Raw genomic sequence first — 25,143 nt, forward strand, 5'->3', positions numbered from 1 at the left:
TTTACTTTGATCAACAGCCTTATTTTCTTATAGCTTTAATCTAAAATAGAGTTGTATGACAGATACCCGCAAGAACGACTTTTTGTTTTAAAAAATAACCACTTGAACAGAAAGCAAAACAAAATTTATCAGCAAAAATTTTTTTAAATTGAATATTCCCATAATCTGAATTTTTTTGTTTGATTGGAAATGGTAAAAAAAACTTCATACTTAAAGCCGGTCAGTGATAGTTTTATTTTTTTGAGAACACACTTATCAAATCATACTGTACATTTTCAATAAATAATTTTTTTTCTATTGCAATAATAATTTATACATACTAATATAATATTCATAAAACTCTCAACTCGCAAATTAATTGCTATTAAAAAATATAAATAAAAAACATTACTTCAGCAATAATTCATTATTTTACACATCTGCTTACCACAAATACTCATTCACATACATAACATACATTTATAGCATAGCATTATTTATATGAATTTCAATAGTTAAATAAAATCGTGAATATTTAAATTTAAATATGTGTTTCTATTTGCTTATAATTTAATAATTATCACCTCCACTTATGTAATAATAAAATCTATTCGAATATTCAAGTATTCAAGTTTTTTTATAACTCTTTATTCAGCAAAATTCAAGTATTTACTAGTAACTAGCTATCACACTTTTTTTTATTTTAACACAAATTAAAAACTGTTTAAAAAAAATTAGAATGAGATTTTAAATGTTGAATATAATAAAATTATTTTTGAAAATTTTGAAAAATTGATTTGGACTAAGCCCTACAACAATTTTTATTTTTTTGTGTTCAAAATTTATTTCAAAACATGTAAATTTTAAAGAACAAAATTAATATTTTTCCACAAAAAAATCGCAGTAGAATGTAAAAATTCGTCAAAACTTACATATTTAAAAAATAAAATTCTAAATTTTACGCACAATCTAATATCAAAATTATGCAATTAAAAAATTATTAAGGATATATGAGCGCCAGAGCAATTTTGGATAAAAGGCTTCATTTTTTTTATATTAAGTTGGACTAAGTCTAAATCAATTCTGAAAATTTTAGTGGATGTTGCCCGATTATTTAAATAAATAAATGACTTCATATTTAGGCATATTTAACATTGGTCTTAAGGGAAAACGTATACATGATATGTTTTCATAGATTTCTCCAAAACTAGTCGATGGAAAAAAACTATTTAAATTAAAGTTAAAAGTGGGGACACAAATTTTAAAAATAATATTTTTTTCCAATTTTGATGGTGAATAATCTTATAACTTGACAATATAAGACAGTAAGAAGAAAATTTTGAGAAAGATGAGTTTTGTTATAATTTCATGAATGTAGACGAAAAATAAGAATATGATTTTTCGATATCTACCTTAATTTTCAAAATATCGATAATTATAAAGTTTGTTTAATTATTTAGCTTTCGATATTTCGAAAATTAAGGGAGATATCGAAGAATTCTTATTTTTTGTCTATATTCATAAAATTATAACAAAATTCATTATCAAAGTTGAAAATAAGGTACAAATAATTTCAACCACAGTCTACACCTGCCTGGCGCTCGTACTACCTTAAATTTTTTTAACTAAAAGTCGTCACAAATATTTTGCAAACTCTTTTTAAAATAAAATTTAAATTGATTAATAATAGACTTACAATGTATAATCGAAACTGACGATGATGTAACATGTTTCACAAATTTTTCATAGACTGTATTCAAATGTGCGTTACTTGCGATACAATGAGAGTATGGATGCTTTTATATTTTGTAACAGGTGTATCATCATCGTTCACAATGAGAAAAGATGAGGTTGGTTTAGAACGACGCATGTCATCAAAATGTTTACAGGTTATTAACATACACGTTCATTGGGTTTTTGAACGCAATATGAAGTCGTTGAATTTTAACGGCACGTTTTAATATGTATAACAATTGATAAGATGCGTCTGGGTCATCGTCATTGTATCGTTAATAGTAATTTATGAGTTTTCACAACTTGATAATACACAGAAAACTTAAATATTTTCATCGAAATTTTCTATTCTTTTTCAAATCCAAAAACAAAATTGACTGATTTTTTAAGGGTTTAAGTCAGTATAATACGCACCTTAAAATTTAAGGTCATATTTTGGAATTTCTTATTTCTATTTTCGATTAAAATTATTCCTATTAGAAAAATCCCAAGGATACCAAAATATTTTCAGTAATTTTCTTCTTTTTGTGTAAAACTTTGAAGACCTCTTTTGAGCAGAAATACGATGTGGCGTTTTCCCTGATACAGATAAAACACTCTTTTTGGAAATATTTTCCATACGACACATAGCTAATCCTATTGTTTGCGTCAAATTTACTTATCCCACTTAAATGGTTATTTTTTTGAAACATGGACAATCGTTGAACGAAATATTATTAATCTTTCTTTTTGCAAATTAAAAAATTCACAAATCCACTTCTCGACAGTCGGGTAAATAAAAAAAACTTTTAACTAAAAGAAAACCGACATCAAAAGAGAAACTTTTCAAAACAAATTAATATGCACTAAAAGTCAGTGTCAGCCAAGGAAACAACTCAACAACTGACAGAACAGTTTGCTACATTAGCTTGGCTGACACCGACTCCAAAAATAACCATTTTAACTACATTATATTATCGTTATTTTTTTACTTTTTAGTGTATATTAATTTGTTTTGGAAAAGTTTTTCTTTTGAAGTCGGTTTTCTATCGGTTAAAAGTTTTTTTTTATTTTGTGATTTTTAGTGAATTTGAAGTACACTAACTAATTTTTCACTAAAAAAAGAATCATTGAAATCGGTTGGCGACATATTGACCTATTCGTCATCATATATGCAAATTTAAGACTTTTATGGTTTTTTCATGGATGCCGTTGGACCAAAATGAAATGGGACCACACGGGAAACACCAGCTTTCAAATAGATAAGAATCATTAAAATCGGTTCACCAAGTTCTGAGGTAACACACATAAAAAAAACATACAATTGAATTGATAACCCCCCCTCCTTTTTTGTTTGAAGTCGGTTAAAAATACCTTATTTGCTATTGCTGTTGCATTTAAACTCATGTTTACTTTAAAATATTTAGAAACTAAAATTAAACGTAAAGTTTGTGAGCAAAATGGCAACAAATTACCTGTCTATAAAATTTACAGTAAAAAATCATTACACCTTTTTACCTTTTCTCTTATCTATAAAATCAAAAATCAAAAGTTGGGTTCCTGGTTAGAGATTAGAAAAAAACTTTATGTGTAAAAAGATCATTTAAAATTTTTAAAAATTACATTAAACAAAACATTTAACTGTTATCTAATCGAGAAAACCATCAGCATACCTAAATAAGCCTTCTGCTACTAAATACAAACATTATTGCATGCCTCACGAATTGTTTTAAAACATATCATAGCTTGAAGGTTTTAACAAACTAAAACCACAAATGAATCGATAATAGGTATGATAAATTTTCAAAGGGTTATTGACAGGCTTAACAACGGATACCTAGTTTAAACTTTAAAGAGGTATAAGTGACGATTCGTTCATTTATTTCAGAACAGTAGTATAAAAAGTTTTGTGTTTTTTCAACTTCGCAGACATACAATTATACTGCATCTAGTTCATATAGAATACAAGTTGAATTCAAAGTTCAATGAATTGTCTATTGTATATGTATATGTATAGTGGAAAGTAGTGAAAAACCCTAACCTAACCCAAATGTACAAAGAAAATCAATAAAGCTAAAATTAAATACATATATTTTAGAAAGCCAAATAAAAAAATTCAGACAAACAAAAGTTACGTAATTTGATTTTTTATTTTATTTGATGTGCATGTGTCAACTCATCCTTTTATTGAAGCACAGTGGCCAGTAAATAAATAGCATGTTTCTTTCACTCAGCACAGTCATCATCTTATTGTTTGACCCATTGATTCCGAATTTGAAGTGAGTAATGTCCGAAAGTGATTGCAACGATTGTTGATTACAAATTTATATAAACAATTGTCTTATTTTCGGTTTTGCTAATCAAATTTTGTTCGTTTATACATATCAAGAAATTTCGAAAAACATGTTGTTCGTCGCTATTAAGTTCATCTACGTATGGTTTGCAAATTTGCTTCATTAAAAGTTTTGTTGAATGGGGCTTATGAACAATATAATAACGTAAATCGTCACATGTTCGCCTTTTCTTCGCTTAAATCAAATACTTTTTTACAGACATCTTAGACGTCAAATATACATTTCTGTAAAATTCGAACTATGTCTGGTTTCTAATTAAATCATTAAATCATAATTCATATAACTATCTATCTCTATTTTTAACCAAAATTTTACTGACAAAATCGAAAATATAAAAAAATTACATTCATTTATAAAAATTTGTTATAACGGGTCAAAATATCGAGGAAATGATTACCATAGAAAGAAACATACCATATACGGAGCGAAACGCCCTAGGTCGTTGTAGTTTTAAATTAATTCAAAATCTGAACTGAACATAGTAAAAAATTTTATTCAGTTTACTGGACACCAAAAATAAAGAGGCTAAATTAAAAATTGACAAACCTTTAAAATAAATATTCGTAGATATCTCGTTTATACCTTCTTTTAGCGAATTGAAGGAAATGGAGCTATTCCTTTTGTACTAATGGAGGAATTTTGAGAAAATTTTTTCAAATGTTCATCGATCCCACCAACTAGATGTCAAAAATGACCATCGTTAAAATTTATATATATATATATATATATATATATATATATATATATATATATATATATATATATAAACATATGTATCTATCTATACATTTATGTGTCTGTAAGCTCTCTAGCGGTCGCAATTTAAGTCCGATTTGGTATCAAAATTTGGTATCAAGAAGGGTTTTGGTATTTGAAAGGGCAAGTTTGGTAATGAGAAAAATCGACCGATAAACAAGGTATGGGGGGATCCAGAAAGTACAAAGTTTTGAATTTTTTTTAAATCAGTTTTAAGCAAAAAAGTACTCGTGATTTATTTTTCTAGGCGCTTAGTTTTCGAAATAAAAATTCTTGAAAAATTAAAAATGCAATACTCAATTTTAAGAAAAATGTGTCATTTTTTTTTTTTTTTCAATTTCTGGGGGAATTCGCTAAGCTAACGCAGCTCCTGCGCTACGATTTTGTTTGTTTGTAGAAGTATAAAATGGAATGAATACATTATTTTTTTAGAAAATACATAATAAATATTATTATATCTTGAGTAATAACTTTTTTTTAGTTACAAAAGATTATTGAAATACAAAAAAAAAAACGTTCGGTCTACCATGAATAGCATATAATTCGATAAAGCTCGGTACGTGCTTTTATGCTTTAAGTAGAAGATTCACCTGTCTGCACAGTATAAAGATTATTATTATTTGAGCCAAAGCTTTTGCAGTCTAGTAGGTACTTTTGAATACATCTGAAAATAATATTATTTTTTTCTTAGTATCTTCTTAAACGAAACCAATCTCTTCTTTCTAAAAGAGTATTTTTAAAAGCGAACACGGTCCTATATTAATTTCCGCACCGTGTGCGGAATGTCTGAATGTTAAACGAAAGAAAACATAATCGGATGACGCCGAATCTCATTTTTTTATAATCCTTGATCCCTAGGCCGCTCCTCTGCGTCGAATGTTTGACCATTATGTTATATTTTTTTATTTCATTTTTGTTCAGTTTCCAAAATAATTCTTTTGAGAAATAAATATATGTATATGGCTTTCGGTTAAATATTCTGAATGTATACATTCTATTGTCGTAATAGTAATTTAAAAGTAGCCCTGTTGCCCACAGGCCCCACACTTTTAGTCCTAAAAAATCGGTTATTTCGACATGGAAAAATTTCATGATTACATGGAAAGAAAATTTTCATAGACGAGTTTTATGGATAAAATATCTTTCTTGCAAATAAATAAAAAGGATTGCAATGTTTTTTCTTCACTTCATTGTCTATGTATTCTATTTTGACGAAAATTACGCCTGAAACATGCCCTTTGAGCGAGTATTATTTGCCATCCGTCCTAGTCACGATAACTAAAAAATCGAAAAACGGGGGTATGGAAATTTATGAACAACCGGCTAATTTTTACACAATCGTTTTAATAAATATAAGTAAAAATAAATGTACATAATGACCTATATATTTCATGAGCCTTTTTCTCACATCTACGCTTTAAACATGTCAGTTTAAAGACTATATGTTTTATTATGCTAACGCCCCAATTTCGAAAGTTTTCGTAAATAAAAATGTTGTAGGTTTCACTGAAATGAAGTCACTCACGAAGTTTCGTGAGTGTGTTAGTCACGAAACCATACCCCCTCTGTACTGTAGACTAATATGAATACATGATTTGGTACGGAATTCCAAAAACAAACAAATTAAATATTCGTCTGCAACACAAAAAAAGAAGATAAAAAAAACCATTGTCGACTTTTTCTCTATGTCTACAAACCACACTATTCAAAAAAAAAAAAAAAATCAACAGCAATCATTATTTGTATTATCATTCGTGATGATGATTTGTGAACAAAAACATTATAATTTGCAGACAACAGAATAATATATTACGTCATCAGATATTGATTTATCATGAATTCCATAGGCTCTACATAAAACAGCATCGTATCGCTATCGTTGCGTTCGTTTGCTATATAGTTTATTTGTTCATATCCTGGAAAACTACTTTTAATATCTAGAACTATTATTATTTTGTAAGTTGACTCTAACTCTGACTGTGTGTGTGTGTGTGTATGGTAGTGTTAGTGTAGTCAACGACAATCTGCTAGACAGACACATTAGACAAACAGACATAGAGACATTATTATATAACAATAGGAGAGAAAACGATGACGCTTATTCATAAAACAACTGTATAATAATAATATGATTGCTGATCGTTAGATACTAGATGTATCACAAACGATGTATCCGAAAATTTAGAAGATATTTCAGCCAATTTATTCAATACAATTTATCGATCTGTTTACAATGTTTGGCACAAATTGCTACATTATATTTCATATGGATACATGTGAGGGAAAAAGAGACCCTGTACTTGTCAAGAAAAAATTGTAAGAGTATGAAATATTTATTGTTAAAATTACAACGTTACATTAGCGTTATTAAACTTGGGACTAAACTTATATATATATATATATATATATGAAATATATCAAGGTATACTAAGTTTAGTCCCAAGTTTAATAACGCTAAAAAATAATAAGTGGTCATAAAATACCTAATTAGTCCTTTTTCAGTCGTCTGTCCGTTCGTCTGTCTGTCTATCGTCATTTTAACTCAAAAACGAAAAGAGACATCAAGCTGAAATTTTTATAGCGTACTTAGGACTTAAACAGTGGAGGCGAGTTCGTAAATGAACAACATGTCTTTATTTAAAAATAAACAACTTTTGTTTGAAACGTTTTTTCGTAAACAACAATGTTTACCCGTGAGGGAACAAATTAGCTTAGATACATTATATAGTGTGTATACAGGTACCTATTGTTTCTATTTTAAATTTATGCGTTACATATATTATGTATGAGTTTCTTTGTTTATTACTATATCCACTGAAGAAGAGAGAGAAAAGATACTGTTATTACTTTGTGTGTAAGAGTGGCTGGCTATCTTTCATTACTTACATGACGTAAAAAAAACAAACGGTTGCGTAATCAACAATGTTTATACCTACCTGATATTTCAACAATTAATTCAGTTAATTGTTTGATTTAATTAATTTCTGCTTTATGTCTTAAAAGGCTTAGAAAAAGATGAACAATAATGAAATTTTAGGACAAACAATCCTTTCATCTTACTCGATAATATTCAATCAGTAGAATGAAACTTAATTCGGGTGTTAATTATTTGTTTAGCTTCTCAATTTGAAATCATTATTTTCATGCTTGTGCTCCGCTTATGTGACACACTCAGTAAGTGTATATGTTTGCATTCACATACTGTCAGAATTTATTCATCTTTTATAACTATGGTGTAGTGGTAGATTATTTATTATTCCTATCATGATGAAGTGACTATTTCGTCAAATCGTTAAATACAAAGGAATTATATTTTATAGGCAACAACATTCACATCATTCACATCAACAATTCATTTCCAAATCAATAATTTTGTTGCTAAAGGTCGTTAATCGAAGGTTGATTGTCCTCTCAAAAAGCAAAATAATAAACGGTAGGTATTAATCTCTGGTATAAAACATTATTTAAAATTAATGTTTTAATGTTCTTTAAGTGTGCAAAATAATAAAAAAAAAGCAATGGATGAAATTGAGAAACTGGGCAAAGTTAATATATTAAATGTACAATGCTAGAAAGAGTTAGTGGTTTTAGAATACCAGAAAATCAAAAAGAAACCCTTATGGAATTTATAAATATTATCAAAGATAATAAATTAGAACTCTAGGATATTTCGAAATAAATAGGGTACACGAAAACATCGATGTGCAGTCCGCCACCAAATTAGCAACGAGTAACATAAGAGTAATTACGATTAGCTAATTCATACTGATGATGACTACTTGAAAGTCAAAATACGTATTTATAAAATACAAAAGACTACAATCTAGATAATTTATAAAATACAATCTAAGAAATTGGGGAAAAAAATCGAAATTTATTACTTATGGAATTCTTCAAAATGTGGCTTTATATAAGAATCTGAGAGTGGTAGCATCGTCAATAAATGACGAGCCTGTGTTCAATTCAGTTAAGATCAATATCAATATCTTTAACTCTATCATGGTGCCTTCTTTTTTTCCAAAATGAAATTCCTTAATTTTTCTATGTTTTGCAGTTGAATAATTCAAAAATTCCTTGGCCAAATTAATAATTTTAAATTGCTTTGAGTGAAGCGAAAATTTTACAAAAAACGAGAATGAAAAATCTTAATATTAAATGTGACTCAAGATATAACGATCACTTGCGCCATATTATCGAATATAATAATAATTCGAATAGAAAAATAAAATTATAAAATTACTTTTGGAAATTTGATCCGAAAATGATAAAATTTTCTTTGCTACCACAATTTTAATTCCCTGAAATTTTCATGTTTTCCAGTAATCTGGCCACAATGTATGAGTAATTCGTGATTTTGATTGAAAGGGTATAAATTGATTCGCCAATATTTTAGCTCACCTTGCGTTAATGTTTGTTTTGTTCATATAAATTTCGATCAATTATCTTGAATTTATGAACCGAACTTTCGTCATGCTTAAGAATTAGCTCGAGGTGAAATCAATAATTTTCTTTCATTAATTACTTTCTAATAAAAAGAGTAAAGTAAGTAATGAAATTTCTTGAGTCAACATGTTTATTGATTCCAAAATTTAAATTTTTATGTATTGTATATTCATAATTTGAGTATAGCTATTTTTTTTAAATTTAAATAAAAAATATTTTACCTTTTATATTCAGAGAAATTATTCTATGAATAAACCTTTTCTTATCTACACGGTCCTTTTTGTTTAAAATTAACGTAAAACTAGTTTTACCTAAAAATCAATTATAAATTTCATTCACTTAAATCAAAATTTCTGGAGGTTGATTTCAAGTATTGTTATTGGATAACAAAAGGTACGTGTATTGTGTAGTACCACTTCAAAAAACCTACCCTTATAAATATGTATTTGAAGAATCCTTAAAATTTTAAGTATCCTTAATAAATACCATCATATATTATTATTCAATGAATACATTTTTTTCTTTATATTTCATTAGCATGTGAATTATAAGGGGGTTGCAAAGTTGTTTATTAAAAAACTTATAGAAGTAATAATGTTAAACTTTAATTGAACATTTATACGTCACTTAATTAAGCTACTAAAACGTGAAGAATAAGTCTTTTAAAAAAGTATCATACAAGTTAGTAGGGGAAAGTTTAGTACCCAGAATTAAACATACAGGACGGGCCATTTTAACCAATAAAAAAATATTTCAAACAAAAGTTGCAGAGTTTAATAGGGGACATCATGTTTTGACATCAGATTGGAACTAGTCCTTCGGGCTTTAATAGCCAAATTATATCCTAAACGGTAAGAGATAGAATAATACTTTAAATTAGAAAGTTGATCCTCATATAATAACTAACATTTTACATAGGAATCATTTTTTTCGAAAATATGCCATTATTGCATTTAATTAACGGAAAAAAGATTTAATCAAAAGATGTCAAGGGCAATAGAGGACATTCGCCTGTGCCCATGACTTTAACCTACAACCATCGATAAACTTTAAACAATATTTTTTTTTTAAGACAAGGTGTATTTTCGAAAAAAAACATCTGTAACAAGGACATGAATTTATACAAAGAGTGGCAAGGATACTATTTTTTGGCAAATGTAGGTATTAACGAATCAACAAAAAATATTCCTAATAAATTATTTAACACCTTTTAGAAGCTTTTAAGAAATTCACAAATATGTATTATTAAAATATATTAAGAATTATTGCCATTTCCGTTTACGGAAATGTTCGAACAATAAAATCAAATTCAATTCAATTTTATTATATCTGGAAATATTAAAGCGTTAAATAACAAATTTGATGACATATATTTATTATTCGAACGTACTTCCATTATTGAAATTATACTGCGTACCTATAAAACTGACAACGTTATTCACATGGGCTTATTATTTTTTTGTTTGATCGGTAACTGATAGTCTAAATAGTTTAATTTAATTTTCAAACAAGAATATAACATATAACTCTATAGTACAGCGGCCAAGGGCGGTTCACTTCATATTCGCTGTACCATTTATTCCAAGTCCAAATATTTTCTAACAGTTTTAGCCAGCCGTTTCTTAAGTCACAGTTATTTATAACAATTATTTATTTGCTGTAGCAAAACAAATGATGATAGTGTTATTGATGAGCTCCAACGGACGTTTTAATTATCCTTATTTGTAACTTTTTGAACGTGCATAGAAAGAATTTGCAGTAGTCTATCATTACAATTCAGAAAGAAATTGAAAGAAAATCAGGAAGAAATTATCCTTAATTTGTTAATAACAATTAAACAGTAACAGATAAAAAGTTCTCAACTAGTAATTAAACGACATTTTTGTTAAAATTTTAATTTAATGGCTCTTAAATTTTTTTCTTCGGCGCATCGTTTTCCTTAAAAAGTCGAAAAACCTCAAAACAATGAAAATTGCCGCTAAAAATCATAATTTTCCAGGTTTTACAAACTTTTTTTGTTATCTTCGTATTTAGAGCATTTTTTATAAAAAAAAATGTTCAATAAACTGGCCTCTTTAAATTTCTGACGGGGAAAAAGTATATTTGACTGTACTAGCAAGAAGCACTCAATTTTTGTTCACTACATAAACATATAAAATAACGAACGCAATAACAACGCAAAAGTGTTTTACTAAAAAAGTGTTTCGCGGTAATTCGAGATATGAAGAACAAATTCCCTAAAAATCGAGTGCGAAAAATCTAGTTTATAGTAGCACACCAAATTGTCTAACAATAATCTTTTTTCCACTAACAATAAATCGGTTGGATAAACGTTTCTAATGATCATGATATGTAGAAAACAAAACACAAAATTAATTTTTATAAAATGTAAAGATTATTATTATTTTAAATAATTAAATTCGGTCACGTGACAACAAACACCAATCAGATGTACTTTGAAGGTACTACGTCGCGAATTATGAAAGGCTATGTAAGTTTACAAATACAAAAACATGTAAACTTGCAAATACTTGTAAACTTGCATATGCAAGAATGATTGTATGTAAGTAATGATGTCATTCAAGACGGCATGATATTCTACAATGTTTTAGCAGTTTATTTGAAATGGTTTTGGTTTTTTAAAATGCAAAATACATACTGTAAATAATATTTATTTAAATAATAATTTTTTGGTGTAAATCAGATTATTTTTCAAATTTAAGAGAAGAGCTTATTGTGCGAGTATTTTTTTCTATATACAACATGGAAGTTATACAATAAAAAATATATGAACTCATGCAATAAATATATGATAGCATATATACAATATTTTATTCCATAGAATTTACATTTGCAAATATTAATAAAACCTGGATATTATGTGTTCACAAACATACAGGCAGAGAGGCAGGATACATTAAAATGAGTAGCAGTATGGTAAATATATGTTACAAATACAAGTTACAAGTACTAACAATAAATACTATAGTATATATGTGTTAAAACACACATGGTGGATACGACATGTACTGTACATACATGTACCTACTTCATAATGTAGGTACATATTGTTAATATATAATGTCCTACATTTGATAATATTATTGATTATATGAATACAACATTGTATACTACATACCTATATATTTATATTGTGTATTGTATATAGAGTAACTCTAAAGGGTATTATTATTATTAATATTAATATTATTTATTTTAACTGATATCATACATACATGAAGTAGGTAAAATATATTCTAAAAGTATACAGTGAAAATCAAGTGTAATGATATCGCTTTTAAGGATGTTCCAGCATGGTATTTGCAGTTTCTATGTTAAAGCAATGGTACAATTTTTTTTTCGACAGAATTTAACGAAAAATTAAATTTAAGAATTTAATAATGCTTACTATTAATTCCCAAAGTTTCAGAAATTTTGACCGTTTAAAATGGGAAATAATTATGCCAACGTCCCAATTTCGATCAATTTACGTCAAAATTAATATCTCGAAAGTGAAAATTAATTTCTAAATTTTTTTTTTAGAATTGTATTGTATAAACATTTTTTTCTACTTTTTCTTCAATATATAATAATATCATAAAAAATAGTTGGAGAGACCGGACATTTTACATGCTTTAAATGGGGCATGAACCTCAAAATCGCGAACTTTGTCTTTAAATATCTCGCGATCTAAACGGTCAAAAATTATGAAATTTTAGGAATTCATAAATAAAGCTATTATAAACCCGAGAAAAAAAATTCGGCAAAATCTGTCGAAAAGTGATTTCATGCTGGTACTACCTTAAATAAATTATTTACTTTTCCAGGACTCATATGTACACAATAGCAGCTACCCACCCGCTTTGCTGGGCAATTTCTACTTTAAAAATAAAGACTATCGCGTTATACCCCTAACGTATCCTCCCTTTGTTCACAATTTTATGGATATTAATATTTTGGTGGGGATCTCTAACTTGGGAAAATTTTGTCCATGATACTCGCTGATATTGTAACTTTCTATACGTGAAATAATTTTTAAAATCGGTTAAGTAGTTAATTCAAAAATGACAAACTTTCATACAAACTATCATCCCCTTTTCACACCCTTTTAAAGAATGAATTTCTATGAAAAAAGTTAAATAAATTTTTGTTTCAAACCATGAGCTTTCATACATCAAGTTTTACATCCTTAACTTCAAAAATGACAAAGTTTAATATAAGCATTCACTCCATATGAAATTATCAGCGGAAAGAATGAAATTATCAGCGGAAAGGTAGTAAAACACATATATGGTATCACAATGGGCTCTATAGTCTAAGTGTGTCCTTCGTAGACAGCCAATATAACCTAACCTAACCTTCACTCCCTATTTTACCTCCTTGAAGAATGAATTTTTTGAAAATAGTAATACAGGAAACATGAAACTTTTGTTTTAAACCCTTGAGGGATGAATTTCAGAAAATCATTTCGTAGGGCACACTTAAGTAACAGCGATAATTATCGCACAGTTTGCGATAATTATTTATATTTAATTAGAATATAGGTACAGTAAGCAATCTAGAGTCAAAAGTGTTAATTTTTTCTTTAACAACTCATACGGGAATGTCTGTATACGTATTTTCAATATAAATAGAATTTTTGCACGCTTTCAAACTTCATAAAAAATTAAGGGTACATTTGCCACCCTTTCAACCCTCGATATAAAGTGGTGGAAATGATAAATGGGACTCGGTATAAATTTTGAGCATTGAATTCAAAATCTAGAATGTACAAGCTTTCGCAATAAAATTTAAGTTCCAGATTCGATCATTTTTAACGACGATACAACTGTTTGAAATTTCGGTAAAATTTGACGTGTAAAAAAAATATCCTATTACCTACTTTTAAGTTTTATGTGCTTTTGAAAAAAATATATTTATATCTTTATCTCTAGTAGATAAGAGAACAAATAGGCAAAAAAATAAACGGTTCCATTTTGGATTCCCAAAAAAATTTTCTTATATAAAAGAAACTGAATTAATTTAACTTTACAGATCTTTTATTGTACCCATTTTTAAATCACAGCATAATTAAAGGTGTAATAAAAAAAGATCGAATATTTCTTAATACTTAAAGAAGCTATCTTTTTTAGTGATCTTTTTTATTGTAACCTCTCTTAGTTTTAAACATGTATTAAACGGTTTTCACTGTATTTAACTGATACCATACATGAAGTAGGTAAAATATGTCTTCTAATATATATATGTATGTTATGTTTATAACATATACGTCGCATTCATATTGTGCAAAATATTGTATTTATTATCTAAGTAGGTAAAACACTTGTATTACCTACCTATTCCTATACCTATCTTAATAGAAATAATATATACAGGTGATCTAATAAAAATTAATAAGATAAAAAAATTCATTCTACAATATACTTATTTACTTTCATTAAAAATTTGCGATATTTCAAAAACAGTTCAGAAAAATTTTTTACACATTAGTTTGCTTGTGTCAAAAATTAAAGAAACATTCATGAACACAATTATTTTCATTCGGATTCTCAAGCTTGAAGCCACTCTCTGGCTTCCGAGCACATTCACAATATTTTAAAAAGCTAACTTTCTTAATATCATATGTGGATGCGGCAAACAAACATGTTTTTGATTATGAAACCGAATTAAGTTTTTTATTTTATGAAATTATCATTATTAAACCAATTACATAGATAGACTAATAAAAAGCTAGTTAGCTATTCGAATTACAAGTTATCCGAAACGATTTGGAAAAAAGTAGCCGAAGTTTTCAAGTGACAATTTTATTGCTCTGTTTGCGTTATAGAGACATGCGTACAAATTGTTTTTTTAAATCATTTCCTTTAGTACGTACAACAGTGAGCGTTAGAGAGTGTACATATACATTAAGCAATGTGTATAAGAAACTTAATATTATATGTTTGCTTGTATGTGTTTGTAGCTATGATTGACTAAAGAATTTTTTTTCTACTGCTACTCTTAAGAAAATAAATGCATTAGCTAATCATAGTTAAAAACACATACAAGCATGCAAGCAAACATGTAATAGTATCTTTCTGATACAAATTGCTTAATGTATATGTATTTTTTCACACTCATTTATGTCCTCTGATAAATTATTTAAAAAATAATTTGTAGATAAAAAACGTTGTTTCAGTTATAAAAAAGAATAACCTAAACTTTCCGAATTGAATCAGATTTCAATTAATCCGGATGACTGAAGTTATACCGTATATAAATTTAAACTTACTTGATTACAGTATAGATAAGTATAGTTGGAATAGAAGCGTACCTGAAACGAAAAATAATAGCTTTAATATATCGTAGTTTAAAAATATAAAAATTAATAAACTAAAGAATACAAAACCCCCAAAATACTTTTTGGTCTGGGTGGGATCATTTTTTAGAATTTTTTCATAACCTACCTTAATCTATGAATAACAATTGTAATATTGTAAAAGTTTAATAGAGTCGTAACTATCTGAAGATTAAAAAAGATTAAAAGTAACGAAAATTCTTTTTGAAAATAAAATACAGAATTTTTAAAATCATTTAAGTGGTTTTCTTAAAGGAATCAAAAATGATTTCCATTCCAACTTTCTTCCCCTTTTCGACCACTATAGGAATTAAATTTCCGAAAATCCATTCTTAGTGCTCACCTACAGAATCAAATAAACCCTCAAATATTCACGGGACCTGTCTCTGGAATACGGACTGTGTGTTCATATGCCAGTCAATCATTCATTTATATAAAGAATGTTCGATTTACATCTAGGCATACAAATATCACAAGTATGACAGAATACATGCGTTAAGCAATGCATCTAAGTGAGAGGTATTATATGCATGTGTTGAAGCATGGATATGCGTTGAGATAGTTGTAAGACGCTTGGAGAGTGGGAGTTTCTTAGTTGAATAGATGAACTACAACAGATATAATAAGCCACGGTACAAGTTACATTTACAATTTCATATAATACCTATAATACCTCTTATTTAGATGCATTGCTTAACGCATGTACTCTGTCATACTCGTGATATTTATATGCCTAGATGTAAATCGAACATTCTGTATATATATAATATTTTGGAGTTTATTATTTTTATTGAGGAATTCCAAATTTTTTTATTTTTCTTTCCTAAAAACTCTTTTTTTACGATTTTGCTTGATTAGAAATTGTCCAATCATTTGATTTGGATTAAAATTATGACAGCTAGAACATTTATTTAAAAATTTTATTCAATGGTTCATCGATCCTAAAATCTTTATAAATGTAAGGTTTTAAGATCGATAAACATATGAATAAATTTTTGCAAAGTCCCTTCATCGAAAAATTTCAGAAATAATTTTTTTTTAAATAATCGTTAAAAGTTATCAAAATAATTCTCCGCATACCTACAATAAGAACTTTATTTCCGGTATACAAAATTATATATTTTAAATAACTAATAACTATTTGATATTTGAATTAGATAAGACAGCAAAATTGGAAAATTCAAGATGTAATAACAAATTACAAAAAACCAGTGGTAAGATATCAGTTTTTTTTACAATTAATATAAAAATAATTAAATGTAGGTACTTAAAAGATTATTATCATTACATTAATTTTTTTGAAAAATCATTAATAAGAAACAGAGTATAATTTCATTAAATAACAAAGACAGTATTATTAACTTCAATAAGTGCATCTTTATTTATTAAAATTTAATTTTTTTTTAAATGATCTTTGATGATTAATATTATTAACAATTTCACTTAGAAAGTAGAATTTTATGTTTATAATTTTTGTGTATAAATATTATTTATACTATAAATATATGGTTGATGGCTATATTAATTAGGGGTAAACATGGTAATACGATACTACATCACAGATTGTGTTATAAAGTGATCTGTTCTTCTTATTATGAAAGATTATTATACAGTAATTAATAAATTAATATTAATCTTATGTTACTGATAAATAAGTTGTTCTTACCGACACTTATCAATTAATATATAGATTAGATAGGCAAGTTTATTGTATTTTTTTAAAATTATATCCTATTGTTTTCATGATTCAGTACTAGTTTATTATTTCAATAGGATTTGTAATAAGCTCTTGTGAAAAAATCAATAATGTATTTTCATTAATTCTAATATTCAAAATATTATGAATGTCTACACGAAAGTTTACCATTTATGGCTTCATGATCTGATCGTGCCATCAGATAGTAAAAGGTCCGTAGTTTGCATAAAAAATGGTTTTTTTCATAATAAATTTGATTTGAAACATTATTTTAATAAATGGTACATACTTTATCAGTATTTAGTTGGTAAATTTGTTGCCTATGGCACTAGCTCCGTTCTGTATCCTCCGTTCTGTTTAAACGTCACAAGTCAACGAAATTTCTTAGGTAAGAACGTTCTATATTATTCGAGGCATTTTATTAATTTTTTATGATATAATTTTTTTAGATATAAATTCGATCCATATACATTTTTGATCGATCCATTTTCTTTGAAAGCTATTGTGAGGCTCTTGAATAAAAATTTTAAAGAAAAATGAAAAAAAATAATAATAATCTCATATTGCCAAGTTTACCCTATTCATCTAATATTTTTATACAACAATCGTATTTACACACAGGATGTTAAGACAAGTTCTGCTATACAAAAACTAATTATTTATTCAAAGGCCGAACATTATTGCAAATATAATAATAAATAATTTAATAATGTCGGTGATAAATATTATTTGTACAGAAATAGAAAATCAAATTGCAAATTGCAATATTGTCCCTTATATTCAGTTTCAATTATTCAATTTTTGGAAAACATGAACTTTCTCTGAAAGACCAAACATTTTTCTAAGACTCCTATCTAAACAAATTTGTATATTATGTGTATATGAAATATTCTAAGGTGTATTCTAAGTTTAGGTCCCTTTGCAACGCTTAAAAATATTGATGCTACGAACAAACTTTGATATAGGTATTCATAAATTCATCTAATCAGTTCATTTCCGGTTGTCCGTTAGTCTGTGCTTAGGACGTAAAAGGTGAGATCGAATTCGTAAATGAGCAAGACAGGTCAATTGGGCCCTGGTAATGGCCTGGACAGGGCAATGGGTCCGTGGGACCCATCTTGGGACATTTTTTTGTAGGTTAGGAAAACTTGTTTCTTGTTTGAAATATTTTTTTGTAGGTTAGGAACATATGTATACATATATTGTATTTGCGTGCAAGAGGAGTGGATATCTATATATATATATCTTTCTTTACTTACATAATACAACAATTAACTCAGTCAACTGTTAGTTTTCATTTGTTAATTGGAAAATTAGGATGTGTTTTGAAAAATGTTGTTTTAATTACTATACGGTTATGTTTGTACATTCGGAATTTTTCCATTATACAACATTTTTAAAAGAGTTTAATAGAACAATGTAGAATCAAAAGACGAATACGTCCTATATAATTATTGTAGATTTTACAAATATTTTAAAATTTAAATTTATATTCGCTTAAATAAATATATTTAATATACATAAACGATAGAATGAATATAATATTTTATATTTAAATGATATTATATAATTAATATTATAAACGAATATCAAATAACATACTTTTATTTATATTAAAATTTGTCTTTGTTAATTATTATTAATTATAATTCAGTAATAATATTGATATCAATTTTTAAAACATCTTTGTTGGTATAAAATATTCAGTATAATTTTTCATAATCAACAAAAACGGGACCACTCAATATATTTTTTTAGTTTTTTTTTTTTGTTGATAAGCAATTTTTATAAGTACCTGGGTGACCGGAGATTGGCTCGGAGATGGTTGTTCGGATATGGCATATTACGTATTTTACGTATTTAGTAATGTCATTTGGTTAACATAGAACTGGTACTAAAATTATTTACGAGATGACACTACCTATTTAGTAATGGATTCATTAACATTGTTTAGTTATAATGATGCTATTTATGCTTTTAAAAAAAAAGTCAATTTGGGAAGATGGATGATGTCAAAGGTAGACTTGAAAACATAACAAAATTTAAAAGTTAAATTAAAATTGATTGAAAATCAAAGAAACTATACATTCAAAGATCGTTGCTCATCTCTTTCGTGAAAAACAGTTTTATATATAGTTCAACAACGACGTCACTTTTAAAGTATCTTCTCCTTTGTTTAATTAGGAGTTTTAAACGTTCATATTTTGCGACTATTAAAGATTTTCAAAAACCAACTTCACTTTTCTGTTCGTGCAGTGAGAAATCTTCCCCTGAAGTAATAATAAAAAAATTCATCATCCCCATTACTTTCTTAGAATTGCACAAGATGACTTTATATATATTTAAAAAAAACAATTTTTAGATAACTTTGTCGCTTTTCCTCGGAGAAGTATATCTATTTTTACCAAAATGTTGGTATAAGGTCTGTCAATGGTCAAATAAGCTAAGCTAAGATAAATGACCTAAAAAAACTAATATTTCGATATTTTCGTGATAACTTCGGAATAATTAGTGATAACTTCGTAATCATAATTTTCGGCACTATTTCTACAGCTCCCCTCCCAAGGTAGGAGCGTAAAAAGAAGGAATCATGTTACTAACATATACGATCTAATAAAAATGAATACCACTAAAATATTTTTATAGACACCCTGTATTAAATTAATTAGCAAACATCATCTTAAAAATATTTAAAATACATGTTTGCAATTTATAATAAGATTGAAGTGTTGTTCTGTTTTATTTTAAAAATCACATAGCCATAATTAATTCTATTTACGAATTGAATTGACACTTCATTAAGTGCTTGTCATAATAATAACATAAATGAGCATAATTGTGTAATTGTTTTTATATCGTTAAAATTATGTACTTATTTGAATAGTGATGCGATGAAATATTGACGCGTACATATTATTACTTCTTACTATGTATACTAGGTCAAAATGACCTTTATTGTTGAAAACCTTGTACATACATACGTAACAAAATTAGAAAAGGAAAACTTCATTTAATAATAATTTTTACGTTTCCTTTTTAACTAGTTGAAACTCCTTTAAAATAATTTCTTCTAAATAAATTCTAATTAAAATTTTGTTTTAATTCATTTATTTTAACGCTTTATATTAATTAACTTAATCTGTATGTTAAGCAGGATGCAATGGAATCGTTTCCAATCAATTTTACCGACTTAAGGTCCAATAAGGCCCAACAAGATCCAGTTGACCTATGTAGCCCATTTACGAACTCAGTCTCACTTTTTTTTTGTCCTGAATACGCTATACAAATTTCATCTTGATATCTCTTTTCATTTCTGAGTTATCGTGTTGACAAACAGACGGACAAACAACTGGAAATGCAATAATTAGGTGATTTTAACACCTACACCAAAAATTTGTTCATAGCATCAATATTTTTAAGCGTTACAAACTTGGGTCTTACCTTGATATATATTTCATATATTCGTTGTGTGCGTAGTCATAGTAGGGACAATATAATCGATGCCAGTGCTTCCAGTGAAAAATTTTGGTGATAAAGGAGGTGGTTATGACTAATTTGCAATTCTTTACATGTTAATGTTATAGAAAATGTCAAATTAAAATTATTGAAAAACACTAATTAATTAAACTTAATGCATTAAAAATTGTGAAATTAAGAAATCAAATTGCACAAATATTATTTTTCAAATGAAAATTATCATAATTACTTATTTAAATTTATGAGACAATAATATTAAATTTTCAATGTAAGTCATAAATGCAATCCATACAATTATATATGCATTCATACAATTCTATAATTAAAGTAGTGTATCGTTACCATGGAAACGCCTCCAATAAAACTCACACACGGTGCAAATAGAGGGTATAATGAGTAACAAACGATCGAATCGAAAAAGTTATGTAGTGAATTGTGAAAACACACCCAGTAATAACCCAGAAATGCAAGTTCTGGATATTTTTATGAATTAGAGATTCGTTTTCCTGGATATTCTTACGAATTAGAATGAAGCCAAAATCACAAAATAAAACACGAAAAAAAAAGCGTTCTACTTTACTAGCGTATATTGGAAACTTTTTTACGTATGTACGTACTTGATAAGAGACACTAACATACATAACCAAATATACAAATCATTGAACATTCGTTTTTTTTTTTTAATGTATAAATTAATATAATAGATACGAATTAATTAAAAAATATTAATTATATTCCAATGATATATTTTTATAATACTATAATACGTAATAATAAGGTCAAAACATAAATATCAATCATTTTTTATATTTGACAAAATAGAGTCTGTTTGTCTCTCATTTTTATATGTGTACAACATTGACGAACAAACCTGTCACAATCAAATTGTCATTTAATAATCTTATTGATTTTATTGTTGGTATGAGTTTATGAAAAATGATTTAAGTATTACGTATCTAATGTCATCAAATAGGCCACCTGTTTATGATTTGTTTTTCACATTTATATTACATAATTGTCAAGGACACAAAAAATAAGTATTTATAAAGAAGTTATGTAATAGAATAATTTCGATATACATATAAGAATGGACTGATTGATCAACGCACAGCTGAAACCGCTGGGTCTAGAAGCCTGAAATTTTTTACACGCGTTCCTTAAGTAACGTAAGTGAGAAATAAGAAGGGATTTTCGGAAATTCATCCCCTAAGGGTTTCAAAAGGGTATGTTAATTTTGTATATGGGAACTGCATGTTACTAATTTTATAGACAAATATAGATCAACGTATGTTATAATGTTACCAAGGTTTTTTTAATACAAAAAGTAATCATTCTTCTCCCAAGCGTTATGATATGAATGCTTCTATATAAATCAAAAATCTGAAACTATATTTAATCGTTGTAAGAAAAATTCAAAGCAATGGTTTTGAAGGTACCCCTTTGAAAAAATCGAGAAAATGCAAAAAAATTTTTGTTTTGGAATTTGATGAAACTCGGTGGATGGGGTAATTTTTGTCCAAAAAGTACAAAAATCAGGTTAATTTAATGATTGGGCCTATAGAAAGTAACAATGTCAGCAAGTATCATGGACAAAATTTCATTTTCAAAAAAATTAAAATCCATAAAATTGTGAACAAAAGGGACGATAAGTGAGGGCTATAACGTGATAGTCTTTGTTTTTAAAAGAGAAATTGTCCAGCAAAGCAGGCGGGTATCTGCTAGTTTAAATAAATTATTTGACTCTTCGTAAATTTTCAAAATTTTGATAATACAATACTTGGATTAATTGAAGCTAGAAGTATAGGGGTCTAAAATAATCAACTTTGAATTATAACAATCATTGACAGTTTCGACATTTATAGGTAACTAAATGACATATTCGAACCCTTTTCAAATTTTTCCAAAATAATTATTTCAGTTATAATCAAAACATTTATTATTTTACAAGAAATTAGATGTCTTGAGGGATTATCAAAAAAAAAAATATATTCTTATTAATTTCAAGGTGGTTTTTACACATTTAATTTTATTTTCAATGATAGACAAATGATATTTTTATAAATATAGATTCAAATTATAAGAAATACACCATATAATTATGTATTTAAAAAAGTATTTTAATTATTTAAAAGTATTTAATATTAATAAATAAATACTACGAATACGTGTGTACTTAATATTTATTAAGTGATAATAAATAAATGATAAATTTTTTTTAAAAACAAATAAATATATTATTTGAATCGAATGTGAATTATTTACGAAGAAATTCTGTTTTTGCAACGCAAAATTATAGTAAAATTTATGGGGCAGATTAATTAATAAACCAGAATAATAAAAACCACTTTTGATAAACAAATTAATTCATTTCTTAGTAATTCATTTACGTAAAATATTATCAAAAAATATTGAGGTTTGTATAGGATTCCCATGTTATAAGGTAAATATCATGAATAAACGGAAATTATTACCACTCTACTGTTGATAATGCAGAAATTAAAAGTTTTTGCAAGAAAAAAAAAACGTCAAGCTGTACTTTTCGTAGTCGACAAATGACTATTGCTGCGCACAAAAATTCAAAAATTAAAAAAAAAATTAACATTTTTTACAAGCTTTTATTAAGTTTCACCTGTCCCGTTGTCTGTCTAAAATCAAATCTTGCAAGCCAAATTTGATCCATTTTCCGGTTTCCGATTGAGCTGCAATTTTGCATCACATTTAGTTTGGATGACAATGCATGGTAAGGTTGTGTCCTGATTTTCCCATCGCTTCCACCATATTTGATGTATATACATTTTTTTATTGTACTAAAAAGTAGAAAGAGAGTCTCTCATACCCGACTCTTTGTAAAAGCTTGAGGCGCTTAATATCAAGAATGAATCGAAAAATAATTAGGCATGTGGAGTAGATAAGGCGTTCCGATTTACTTTTAATATTTTAAATTGAGCGCCTCAAGCTTTTACAAAAGTTGGGTATGAGTGACTCATAGTTAAAATTATTTTCTACTTTTTAGTACAATTAAAGCTTGTCCCTTAAAAAGTATTTTTTATGAAATTTTTTTAAAATTTAAAATTAGCAAAAAATACTAACAAAATTTTTGGACCACATTTGAAAATTAAATTCAACGTAAAACGCAAAAAGAAAACTTGGTTGTAGCCATGGACACCCACCGGCTCTGAAAAAGCGCTTAGACTAAATATAAAAATTTCCGTAGAATCTTAAGAATTATAAGTCAAAGACCGAATTTTGTCAATTAAGTCAATAAAAGCTAATTAAATAGACATTAGCTAATTAATTGCTAGTTAAAATGATCCACTTTATGAGTTTTTTAACCCATATTACCTTTAGCCTTCTTAATTTTATCTCAATTACTAAATAGATTATTACAGCATTTCAAACTTTCGATGATTTAGAAATTATAATTATTATTTGTGTTTTATTAGATAACCGAAAGCGTAGTATTTAAGAACTCTTTATTATAATTATAATTAGCATTTAATCTTTCTTGAAAAACATGATACCGATTTATTAATGGAATAAAAATTAATAATTAATTTATATTCTCTTACTTGAATATTTATAAAATCCATTAAGCTAAAACAGCAGATTTAAACATTTGTAATTTTAGTGCTAACCTATTTCAAAGTGGTTTTTCCATGAATTATTATCTTTACTGTAGCTTAATTTGGAAAATTGGAAAAAATATATCCTGGTAATAAAAATGTCTAAAAATAATAATCCGTATAAAAAAATTGGTCAATATTTAATCATTTTCATCTCTTCAAATTATTATGAGTAACAAGGGAAATGTCTGCCAGTATTGTGTAAGGTTTGTGCGGTCATTATGAAAGTTATTTAGCAAGCGACAGAAATCTTTTAACTTACTTTGTTTTATGGCAGTTTTCGGGACTTATTCCACGCTTGATTTCAAACTACCGTCATACTGCCAGCCTACCACTATTTTTCCATAAAAGTACATGTTGTAACAAGAAAATCGTACTTTTTCGTAGGGTCGACTTTTTCCTCAAATTTCCACACCTCTCTCTGTTTCGAAAATAGCCGATCTGTCATATATATGTTCTTTGAGAGACACTGCACCACATCGACTCAGGAGCTAATTTACTATGCGGCAGACAGTTAAAGTTCATGGATTTTTTACGTGCTTATCTTAGAATATATGTTGCATATATGGAAGTTTTTCGGTTAGATATTAAAACATATTAAAAATTCAACTCTTTCACGAATTCTTGTAAATGTTGTCCTTCTTATCTTTATTGACATTTTTAAATAATACAAAAGTTAAGCTAGTAGAGTTCAGTAGCCATATACTGACTGACTTGACTTAAATCGTACAACTTGCTATCTACGATATAAATTACAGTGCTTAA

The 25,143-nt window shown here is 27.2% G+C and overlaps 1 protein-coding gene across 3 annotated transcripts in view; it reads right to left on the reverse strand.

The window, feature by feature from the left end:
- Positions 1–25,143, reverse strand: part of LOC123305633 — a 105,424-nt gene that overhangs the window by 62,772 nt on the left and 17,509 nt on the right. Inside the window, exon 1 of one of the 3 annotated variants that reach the window (XM_044887407.1) lies at positions 1,676–1,719. The exons of the other annotated variants lie outside the window; for them this stretch is intronic. Within the exon in view, the coding sequence (XP_044743342.1) occupies positions 1,676–1,708 (33 nt within the window). The 5' untranslated portion in view covers positions 1,709–1,719. Of the gene's footprint in view, positions 1–1,675; positions 1,720–25,143 lie in introns of those variants that run through there. 3 annotated transcript variants of the gene reach the window in all.

The sequence above is a fragment of the Chrysoperla carnea genome, chromosome 1, assembly GCF_905475395.1.
Source record: "Chrysoperla carnea chromosome 1, inChrCarn1.1, whole genome shotgun sequence".
Lineage (NCBI taxonomy): Eukaryota > Metazoa > Arthropoda > Insecta > Neuroptera > Chrysopidae > Chrysoperla > Chrysoperla carnea.